Below are 12,075 nucleotides of genomic sequence, written 5' to 3'. Positions count from 1 at the left end.
GTGGGGGCAAATGAATAAATACAATTAAGATCTACAGGAACAAAAAGTACAGTTGCTTTTTTTTTTTTTTCTTTTTGAGACGGAGTCTTGCTCTGTCGCCCAGGCTGGAGTGCAGTGGTGCGATCTTGGCTCACTGCAAGCTCTGCCTCCTGGGTTCACAGCATTCTCCTGCCTCAGCCTCCCGAGTAGCTGGGACTACAGGCGCCCGCCACCACGCCCGGCTAATTTTTTTTTTTTTTTTGTATTTTTAGTAGAGACAGTGTTTCATCGTGTTAGCCAGGATGGTCTTGATCTCCTGACCTCGTGATCCACCTGCCTTGGCCTCCCAAAGTGCTGGGATTACAGGCGTGAGTCATCGCGCCCGACCTACAGTTGCTTTTTAGAAATGAAAGGCTTCTAGGTCAAGTGTTTCCTGCCCGAGATTCTGTGTGTAGAGTTAGCTAGGCGAGAAATGCACTGGGTCCACCAGTCGGCACACAGTGGCTTAGAGAATAAGGACACTCCACCGTAGATACCTTCCAAGGGCCTCTGGTGACATGAACAGCAAGGGGGGCATCTGATACAGGACGTTCTAACCCACAGGGCACTCGCACATGGGTAGAATGTGACTTCTATGTACTGCTCTGCTCTCACAGAGGCCACTCAACAGTGCAACACCAAAGTACATACATGGCATTCAAAAAGGAAAAGCAAATTATGCTTTCCAAGCGGCAGTGTGTTTTACCTTATCAAAATCATCTGAGCAGTCAAGATGACAAAGCAGTCAATTTTTAATACAAATTATTGGCCGGCTAGACACTGGAGATCCAAAATAGATAAGACCCCACTTTTTTTCTTTCAGCAGTAGTGCTTGCAAACAAGCCAGGTACATATATTTCAATACACAACTCATAATACTACTTCAATCTACTTCATTTTCCATAGTCAATAACTATTGAGTTAAATTTCTCTACTAGCATTCCTTTTTTCTGTGTTTAGCATGTCTTATAAAAGAATAAGATGGCATTTGTTCAGTTAATTTTGTTTTTGAAATGGTGTTTTAGATGGGTGAATATGAAAATAAGCTTACCTCATCCCACTCTAAAAGGTAGTTGGTGATTTTTGAACCATTGTCAATTGGTGCCTAAAAAAAATAGTAACATGAGATTAGAGAAAGTTGTTCACAGACAAAACTTATGAGTTATCCACCTGGCTCACACACAGTGTCTATGATAGTCCTGTGCTCTCCCCTCAGGGGGATAAAGCTGATGGTTCCTGCGTTCCTTGGTCAATCATCATCATACACTAACTTTGACATACCTCAACGGTAGAGAGAGTCCCCACTATGAATAAATCATACTCCAGAAATAGCCAAACCGGCCTACCACCACTACCACCTCTCCCTTTTTACACCCTTATGGTACGCTACTTCCTCTGGGGATAGGACTTTGAAGAGGGACTTTGAATTCAAGCGTAGAGTGAGAACAAGGCAGCTGAGAAACACAGGCACTGCTGGAGGTGTGGTGGAGCACAGTCAAGCCTTTCTTTTTATAACATCCCACATACAGCTTTTTAATTTTTTAAAAGTACTTAAGATTAGAAAGCCATCAGCGACATTAAGGTTCCTCTTTTTAAAAAATGGGGAAAAAATGTGATCCTCTGGATAGATGACTAGAGGCTATTCATCCTTCATACGTTAGCAGAGGGAAGTTTCATCATTTGCTTTCCTCTTAAAAAGCATGCTGAGATCTGCTTCACTGAGAAAGTGGGTTTTTAACAATGGGAAGGGAAGTAAAGAACTCTGGAGAAAAGAATGCTTTTCAGGATTCCAAGAGCTACAAGTGATGCCGCAGTGGGGTCTCTTGGAGCATTAGGGTAGACAGATCTAGAGAGACAGTGGAACTACAAGTTGGGGGAAGCAACCAGGAAGAGGAGTCGGATCGTGTCTCCCACTTCAAAAACATGCCAAGGCCGACTCTTCCCTAGGAAAGAGCAAGAGCCCAACAAACAGCACATGCCTTATCCCTGGCAAAAGGCAGCTCAGCTTCCCCTGAGATGTATCTGAATCCTACCTCGGCTGTTTGTCGCATGTGGTCTGGTGCTAGCTGTTTAATATCAATATCAACAACTAATTTCATGTTCCAAGAATAGATAGGTATGATAAATAATTGGGAGAATATGTAAATCACCTACTAAACTACCCAGTTTTGTAGGAAGCACTCAGTAAACAGTTGTTATTGCTCTATTATGGTTAGTAATAAAACCTCAGGGGCCCAGTAAATGGTAGTTAAATTAATAATGAAATTCTTCTCCCTCTCCTTCCTTTCCTTCTCTCTTTAGAGTCACACAATCTCTGAGTCCCAAAACTCAGATCTCAGGTGAGTGCTCTAAGTCCTAAACTGTTATTTTAGGCTCTTGCAGGCTCAATCTGGAGGAGACGATAGTGATGCACTTAAAGTTATAAATAACTGACAAAATCAAAGTTCTCTAAGATGAGAACCCATCTCTAAGATGAGAACTCAAAAAAAAAGCTGTTCTTTGGTAGTTTCTTTGATGATATCCTACCCCACTACTAGTCCCTTAATTCCTTGAGGGTGGGTACACTGACTTAGGTTTTTGTTTTGCCTCATCTCCTTGTAAGTAATAACTGTTGCTGACGAACAAAAAGATGTCAGATCTTTAGTGCTTTCAGCGTCTTTGTGGATTCAAGGACAGACTGGCAGCCAGAGAATGTTCCCCTGTCCTTGTGCCCCCACCTGGAGCACTTTGATCAGGGAATCTGTTCTAAGGACATTTAAATGAAAACTGAACTAAGTCCAGAACTTTCAAGTTTGTACATGACTGAATGGAACAAGAGTATGTTTCTGATTTACAATTGAGGAAAGGGAGAAAGAAAATGTGAAGCGTTTTCCTCCTAATAAGAAAATTCTTTCTTGAAGTTGCTGGTCTGCCTGAGACCTGAAATTCATCCAGGTTTTAAGCAGAGTATGCATCAGTGATTCCCAACTTTAGGTTTATAAGACCCCGGGATCCCTCAGGTCATCTAAAGACGAGTTCTTATATTTTCCAAACAAAATGGATTTTAATTCTTTCCTTACAAAGATATATTTACATATGTATGTGTAAATATAGAGCACATTTTTTAAATGGATGTGTATACTCTAAGGAATTAAACAATGATGCCAGTTGGGTGTTAAAACTCTGAAAAGGTGGGGAATCACTGACCTGGATTATCCCTGGAAGCCAGGAAAGAAAATAAAATAGTTCAGATTCTAAGCCAGTTTAAACTTTGCTTCTGTCCAAGTAACACACTCAATGCTGGCCACTGGCTATGAGAATGCAGCTGCCCACCTGAGAGGGATCAACTGAGGCCCATGCTTTGCTGCTAACCACTACTCTCAATTGCTTTCATCAGCTCCCTAGATCAACCTGACTCTCTGGGCCAGAAATGAAAAGATAAAATATTTCTTCACTAATAATGGATCTTCCTAGCCATTTTCTTTCTTTCACACATTACTATTCTCCCCCCAAACCCTAAATCTTTATCTCTACCTCCATCTATTTTACATTTTAAATTATATTTTAAAATATTGATGTAGAGAAATAACTGCTATAGAGATTGATAACAATCTACTGTTTTCTCACAAACACACAACTATGATTAACAAGCTAGTGATGCCTCTTGAGGAAGGGGCAATATGATCTCTCTTTGGTAACAGCTATTTTTAGCCAGTGAATTGTACTGCATGAAAATATATAATTCAGTCTTTTTTTCTTAAATAATTAGTAATCCTGACTGATGTATGGCCTAAGTAGTGAAACTTAATGAAGTACTAACATAGTTTAGATCACTAAATGTTCTAGGTTGTTTTATGTATTAAACATTTCAGTATCACCACTGAAATGTGCCAAAAGGGCCATAAAACTACTTTATCTCTGAATCTTTCTTGATAAAAACTTTTTGCTAAAGTCCTCAAATGTTTGTTGAAATGAGCTAGACTATTAGAAAGTGATAAGATGTAGGTATTTTAAGTACCTATATCACTTATACGTATTGCTTATGACCTGCAGACATTTAGAAAATACTGCTGCAAAAAAAAGCTAAAGCTAGATTTTGCAGTTCCCTCCTCCCACCCCTTTGCCCAACTCTTACAGAAATGACAACTTTCGATATAACAATTGGTTGCACATACTTACTATGCAGAAAACCAAACATATCACAAGACTAGAGTCGTGCTAAAAAATATTTCAAATGGCTATAGACTGACCTTATATTAACTCGAGACTCTTTCTCTGTTGCCCAGGCTGGAGTGCAGTGGCGTGATCATGGCTCACTGCAGCCTTGAAACTCCTGGGTTCAAGTGATCCCCCCTCCTCAGCCTCCCAGGTAGCTGGGACTAGAAACACGTGCCACCACACCTGGCTAATTTTTCAATTGAGACGATTCTTGATGCTTTGAGCTACCCACCTTCCACTGCAGGGTTAGTGAACTTTTGCTCCTATGTGCCAGCTTAGGGGGGAAAGGACACTCGGGTGCACAGCTGTGGGTGGTGAAGCTAACAGGCTCGGAGCAGGATCCCTTTACGGAATTGTACATGGCATACACCCTGAAAACAAAACAGACACAGTCAGTGGCAGTGACTCATCATAGAAGACCAGGATTCTTATCTTTGTTTCACCCTAAGGCTTTCTGTAGATGAACAGAATTTCTTACGGAGTGAGTATCATGCTCTTGCTCTTATCTGTTGGTCTTGTCCTGACCTATGGTTAGCGTTAACAGGGGACAGTCATCCCAACAGGTATTTGTCTCAGTTTGTGCCACCCAGCTCCATTTCAAGATAGGCAGGATCTACTGACTAGAAGAGATTATTCTAAGTAAGAAAATAAACCTTAACCCCCAGAACGATCTCCAAATATATGTTCTAAAACCCCATGAGCTACTCTCTGGTTGACTTTATCTGGAAAAAGGCTAAGAGTTAAGAGCTGGATAAAAAGGCAAAAGAAACAGTAATAAGACTCCACAGACTGGAGAGAAAGCATAAAAGTACAAACAGGATAGATATCATCTTTGAACTACATTTAATACTGTACACATTTATGTAAAACTAGGGATGTTTCACAGAGAAGCTAACAAGTGTGACTTTCTCTAATTCAACAAAAACAGTGTTCAGGTACAGTTTAATCCACGTGAATATTTAACTCTTATACATGAAGCCAAGATTAAAGATGTTCGGTCTGTACACTAAAATGTTTGGCTCAACACTGCAACGTATGTGCCTGATTTCTCCAGAGAAGCCATGAAGAAAAAGCACAGAACATGCTATTAATGCCACACTCTTCGAATAGCATAAAATAGGGCTATGCTGATTTTTATCACCTTCCTACTATTCCATTTTTTTATATATATTGGGAATTTATTTTTTCAAAATTGAAAATGCACTCTTAAAAAACAACAACAACACAGAACCCTTTGCTGCCTAAAACAGATGCAAGGATTAAACTATTCACAGAGTTGGCAAATAGATATTGAGCCCTTAATTCTTATAGCCACCCTCTCTGAGGTAGGGAAATCTTATTACCCATTGCAGACAGAAGGAAACACAGAGATGAAGTAAATTTCCCAAGGCCACACAGCTAGAAATTTGGATCAATGGTATTCATCCCTGGAAGTCTAACCAGTATATACGGTATTGCCTATTCCCCTTGTTCATCCTGCAATCATGTTCCTCTAAACACCACAATCCACTTCCCTTAGCTCTACCCAATGAACACAAACAACAGATAAAGATAACAACATTATGGAAGATAGGTCCCAAGTGTGTGTGTGATTTGCAAAGTCATTTCTCCACAAAGTCCATCATGAAAAATTCATAGAGGCCATACGTCAAAGGCACTAATAGATATGTCTACTTTGTACCTCAAAAGATAAAAATACATACATATTACATATTTGATATATTTGCCTTATGGGAGGACAGCATGAAATTTGATCCAAACAAATAATGCTTATCATTAGGATGCTCTCCACCCAACCTCTGATGAAGGAAAAGGTCCTTTTTGCACGCACTGTAACTAGGCACGTGATAATATAAAACTAAATGGTAGATCTGGTAAGATCATTTCCCTGTGTCAGGATGGGCTCACTGGGAGTAAGTTACTTTAAATGAATCACAACATGTTCCAGACATGGGCAGGGCTCAAGCCTGAACTTTGATACACAGAATTCTCCAACAGGTGACTCATGGGTTGCATCTGACCCAAGACACATGTGTATGTGTGGTAGCAGTGTGCAAAAACATAATGTTTTGAAGTATTAGAGCCACCTATGAATTAAAAGATACAGGCAATGACCATCACAAAAAGAGACAACCAGACACCATGCATTCCTAATAAAGGACTATGTCACTACCAATAAAACTGTCTTGGCAGAAAAACTGAACCTGTATCTGATTAAACCTCTTCATCGCTTTATGGGAAATATAGAGGACAGGAGAATAATATTAAGCAACACAATACGGATGCGGTCAGCCAAATTCATACTTGTGGAAGACTCTACAGGACAAACAAATTAATCTAACAAACAAGTTGCAAGAAAGAGAAAAAGATAAAGGGAAAAATCAATGGATTAAAATACATTTAAGACATATCAACCAAACCACATATTCACACATTTGAATTCCAATTACAACAAACTAAAGAAACAAAATCTTCATTCTTAGAACTGAGGAAATGGGAACAGTTCCCGGATTGTGAAGACATTTCAGGTGTGTGTGATGATGGTAATATAGTTTACAGGTGAAATAGTATGATGTCTGAACCTTCAAAATCATCAGGGCAGGGGAGAGGTAAGTGAGGACAATGAGGTAACAGAAGTTGAGTGATGAGAGTTCATTAAACTACTGCTATCTAAACTACTATCTACTTCTGACTATATCTAACATTTTTTGAAATAAAAAAGTAAAAATTAAGCCTTCACTGAAAAATATCTGGAGCGCTCTCATTTTAAAAACCAAACTTCTGGCTTCTCTTAAAAATTCAAGGTTTTAGCAACACTTGGCTTTTTTTTTTTTTTGAGATGAAGTCTCGCTCTGTCGCCCAGGCTGGGGTGCAATGGCATGATCTCGGCTTACTGCAACCTCTGCCTCCCAGGTTCAAGTGAGTCTCCTGCCTCAGCCCCCTGAGTGCCTGGGATTACAGGCACTTGCCATCATGCCTGACTAATTTTTGTATTTCTGTAGAGATGGGGGTTTCACCACGTTGGCTAGACTGGTCTTGAACACCTGACCTCAGGTGATCCACCCACCTTGGCCTCCCAAAGTGCTGGGATTACAGGCGTAAGCCACTGCACCTGGCCTCACTCGGCCCTCTTTCCTGCCCTGTAGTAATGAGCTAAATCTGTGGGCAGCTCCCCGCTTTAGATGGAGCAGGTGCTGAAGAGTTCGCTAGAGTCCCCATCATTCCTACTGTCTCCACAGCACTGAGACTGCTTTTCCGCTGACCCTTGCCCAATCCAGTTTAGCTGTTTAGGTTCTCTGCCTCCACCCAGTAAGTAGGTCACTTTGCAATGACTGGGCATTTGCCTACAAATGCAGAAGTATACCCAGGCAGATCAGGTCCTATATGTTCACAAAAACAGCCACCGCCAAAAATCCATCTGGATAATAGAGCAGACAGAGGGAGGCAGGGAAACAGCCTGCAAAGTACTAGCAGGATGCAGTCAGTTGTCTGGGGAAAGGTAAATTTGGTCTTAGTAAATTCTTTGTTCATTTTTAGTGGGATTCTTGGAGGCAGCAATCCATACCTCCTAGGCTGGAGAGTCATAAGTGATGGAGACTCCTGGTGGCCAGGCTGGGAGGATGGCAGTGAGGATAAAAGTAAAAGAACCTGATGCAGGTTAGAAATTTGAGGTTGTTGAAAACAGATAGTTGTATGGGCCAGATGGAGTTAGTTATTTTTCTGGCCTTTAATCTTAAACAATGTTATGCTAAGGGTCAATGCTTTTCACACATAATATTTTGTCAGCAAGGGAAAAAAGATCCATTTTGTATGGCAATATAAGTATGCTGCATATAGTACAAAAATTGGCACCACACTTAAGTATCCCTTGATTACATCTGTCAATTATAGTAGTTCAGTAAATGGACAGCAACTTACTGTAATAGTGACTAGCAACATTTTTACCAATAACTTTTATAGAAAAGAAAAATCTCTGCTAATGATGCTACATTTTTAAAGAATACTGCAATATTTTTTTTTTCACATAATGGCAATGAGTTGTCCATAAATATCATCATGTAAAAGGAGTATCTGTAGAGTATGGTCAGTTTCTTGGGTTAAATAAGTCAGCAAACAGTTCAGTTTTTGTTGCATTTATCCCAAGAAAAGAAAACATTTTTCTAACAATATAATTAATCTTGTTTTCACATTTGTTTCAGCTTAAATCCTGGCTAAATGCTTAGGAAACAGGTGCTCCAAGAATTTCAGAAGTATGCCTCCAACTTTTTCTAGCACAATGTAACATACTAGGAGCCACAATTTCTGGTCAATAACATGTATTTTATAATCCTTCACTGTGCTTGTCAACCATATTTTTGGAAATGTTTCATTGCACAATTTTTCTGGGAAATGTCATTATATGATATCATCTCTGGGCAACTTGTTTGCCAAATTGTTTAGGCGGATGACTAGAAAACTGCTTCAAAATTTTCATGAAATTGCTATCCATTCCATCACTCAAATTACTGATTATCCTATTGCTGATAAAAATATAAATTGTTGACTCCCGCAGTAAAATGGTCATTGTAATGCCATTATTAATTACAGAACTACCAATTAAAAGACAAATATACTTTTCTGGCAGATGCATACACAGCATACATTTGTGTATGTATACATATTTATTTGTACAAATAAATGTATATATGTATAAATGTTCATGTTTGTAAAATTACATATTTATATATATAAGTATTTAAAATATAATGTAATTTATTTACATATTGGATTTTTCTCCTTTCTCCACACAATCTCTCGTCTCTCTGTCTCTCTCTCTCTCTCTCATGCACACACAAACACACACTCACACACACACACTCTCTCTCTCACAGATACACACACAGAGACAGGAGATTTTTTATTAGTGGCTTTATACAATACATAACACAATGTCCTTTACAGAAGCACTGAATAATCTTGACAATTACAAATGGATTCCTTTGAAATACTGTATGAACATTAAACCAAAAAAATTTATTTGTGTTAAGAATAGGGTAACAAATATGAAAGTGATTTTAATAAAGGTCCTTTAATAAAGGTCTTCCTAAATTTTGCTAATCAATGTATGCATCATAGAGGGGTATTATCTTCCTCAATCACCACTAGGAGATTAGGAGAAAAAAAAAATAGTGACTGAACAGACGTGTAAGAATGATACACAAAAACTCATAGTAAAAGTGGAAAAGAACAAACATTTTGTAAACCCGAAATGTCTTGGAATATAATTTTCCATGTGGAATCTGGCTCAAATGGCATGTCAGATGCCAACTGGAGCAGCCACAGGCATGTGAGCTACAGCACTGTCTAAAGGATGCCACTAGTCTCAATAAATTCCCAGTAACAGTGAGTTGGTGGCAAGAGCTGTTCTGGCCTAGTAACTGAAGGCAAGTACCAGGCAGTTAAATGACAGGGCTTCACGACTGAGACTGCTATTGAAAAAGAAGAAGGTTTGTGTGTCTGATGGGTGAACTCATGCAATAATACTAATATGAGGGCGGGGATGGGCGGGGGGAGTTGAAAATGAGAAAAAGCATTATATGAAGATATCAAGCAATCAATGTGAATAAGATAGACTGAGAGTAGCAAAATGAAAAGTAACAAGGAATACAAGAACAGAAGTCTAGGTGAGACTTCAGTACATGATTTAAGACAGAAATCTTACACTTTTAATCAAAATGTTGCAACATTAAGAGTTGGAAGAAAAAAATGTACCTTGTTTTGCGCTGCTAAAAGAAATATTTCAGTTTTCATAACTGGCTCTACAGACTTCCATCACTTTCTAAATTGGTAATGCACAAACAAAAATGGCAAGGAATTTATTCACTTATTTATTTATTTATTTAGAGACAAGGTCTCCTGCTGTTGCCCAGGCTGGAGTGCAGCAGCTGCAATCAGGGCTCACTACAGCCTCAACCTCTCTGCTCAAGCGATCCTCTCACCTCAGTCTCCTGAGTAGCTGGGACCACAGGCATACATCACCATACCCAGCTAATTTTTCATTTTTTGTAGAGACAAGGTCTCATTATGTTGCCTGGGCTAGTCTTGAACTCCTGGGCTCAAGTCATTCTCTCGCCTTGACCTCTCAAAATGCTGAGATTACAGGTGTGAGCCACTGCACTCAGCGTAATTGTTTATTTTGCAGCTGTCCAGTAATGAAATTCTTCTGTAGTTGCTGTTATGAAAATTTAGTGAAGAAACTATTTCCACACGGCCTTTTGAGGCCTTATAGGTGACTGCTACATTTAAAATATTTGAGGCCACTCTACATGATAAAAGCTTACATTCCCAGAACTAAGATTATTAACTGGACTGTAAAAAGAGATTTTGCTCCTTGTTTTCAGTGTCAAGTAAAATACATCTTCATCTCAATAAAAATGTGAGTGATATGATCAAACTATATACAGATTCAAAGAACTTGCATCATTAAGTCCTTTTTATTTTCAGAGCTTGGAAAAACTGCAATGAGCTTGGGAAAACCAAAAGGTAGCACTTATACATGACTTTACAGGTCTAAAATAGATGTGCACATATATTTGCTCTCATCCTATTTTCCTGAGGCTGGTGTCATTATCATTCTCATTTTATACATGACAAAGCAAGACCAAAGAAGTTTCAATGGCTCGCTTAAGCACACACCCTTAGTAAACGACAGAGCCATTAACTTCAAGTTGCAAGCCATGTCCACTATGCATCATGCTGCCTCACCGAAGCAATTCAAGGCAGAGGAAGCTACATCTAAAAAAGAGTTGCAAGTGTTAAGATTCTTCTCTAGCCTAAAAAAGACAAGACTGTAAAAGGAAAAAGAACGTATGATCTATATGGACTGTGCCTTAGGCAGTGCACAAAGACTAAATCTGGACTATAGACATTTTTATTAGGAGAGAAAGGATGTTAAAAAAAATACTAAAATTGACCATCCCCAAGGAGAGAGAACTTCCTATCTTCCTGGAAAGCAGAGAGGTAGAACAAATAACAGTTGGTGGCACCTTAGGTTGTACGTGTTTGGTGTCACATGTGTGTCAAATGCCAAATGCAAGGAGTCCCACATGTGTCAGGAGAAACTCTAGACCCAAGGCCCCTAGATGGTAACCACCTCATGCTCCCATCCTGTTCCTTTTGGGGAATCCGTTAACTACTCTATCTGCCCAGAAGTTCAAGATGTTCACAGGTTTTGTCGGTAAAAATAGCTGATGAGCAAGTGTTCTCAAATTTACCCTTTGTAATAAGGGTTTAAAAAAAAAATAAATGGAACAACAGACAGGATGGTAAATAAAGAGAAGACTCTTCATAACATTTAAGTTTCTTAAAAAGGATATTGTAAGCTCATGAATGAGCAGGAAATTAATAGAGTAAACCTTTACTAACCACAGGAACAATAAACTGTTAAAGCACGGAGCAGAAAGAAACATATGTTAACAATGAATAATAGATAACATTTACATGACTTTTACATTTTCTGGTTTTACATTTTCTGGTTTGTTGTTAAATTGACCATTTTGAATAATGGTTAAACCATTTCTATTATCATCTTAGCTTCACAAATTACACAGATCTTCTTGTACAGAGTGTGTGAAAAGCTCAATATGTTTGGGCGGAAGCTAATTGACTCAAAATCCAGTTTTGATTTAAACAGGAGGAGATGGCTGCAAGAGAGCTCATCTAAACAACATGATAGCTAAGCAGATGTGTGCTTTATGCCTTAAAACAAAACAACTTACTCTGATACACATTGCTTTAAACTTATTTTTAAGAACTTATGCAGCTAATAAGATATTACATCCTCAACACACATCCTTGCTTTACTACTTTTTTTTAACTGAG

At 38.9% G+C, this 12,075-nt stretch overlaps 1 protein-coding gene across 8 annotated transcripts in view; it reads right to left on the bottom strand.

Moving 5' to 3' along the window:
* FNDC3B (fibronectin type III domain containing 3B) overlaps window positions 1-12,075 on the bottom strand; it is a 361,054-nt gene that overhangs the window by 88,568 nt on the left and 260,411 nt on the right. For all 8 annotated transcript variants that reach the window (XM_031009318.3, XM_063704357.1, XM_055381469.2 and 5 more), the window contains 2 exons: window positions 4,448-4,586; window positions 1,070-1,123 (listed from right to left, as the gene is read on the bottom strand). In XM_031009318.3, the coding sequence (XP_030865178.1) occupies window positions 1,070-1,123; window positions 4,448-4,586 (193 nt within the window). The remainder of the gene's footprint in view (window positions 1-1,069; window positions 1,124-4,447; window positions 4,587-12,075) is intronic.

The sequence above is a fragment of the Gorilla gorilla genome, chromosome 2 (genome assembly GCF_029281585.2).
Source record: "Gorilla gorilla gorilla isolate KB3781 chromosome 2, NHGRI_mGorGor1-v2.1_pri, whole genome shotgun sequence".
Taxonomy (NCBI): domain Eukaryota; kingdom Metazoa; phylum Chordata; class Mammalia; order Primates; family Hominidae; genus Gorilla; species Gorilla gorilla.
This window is presented reverse-complemented; position numbering and strand designations above follow the sequence as displayed.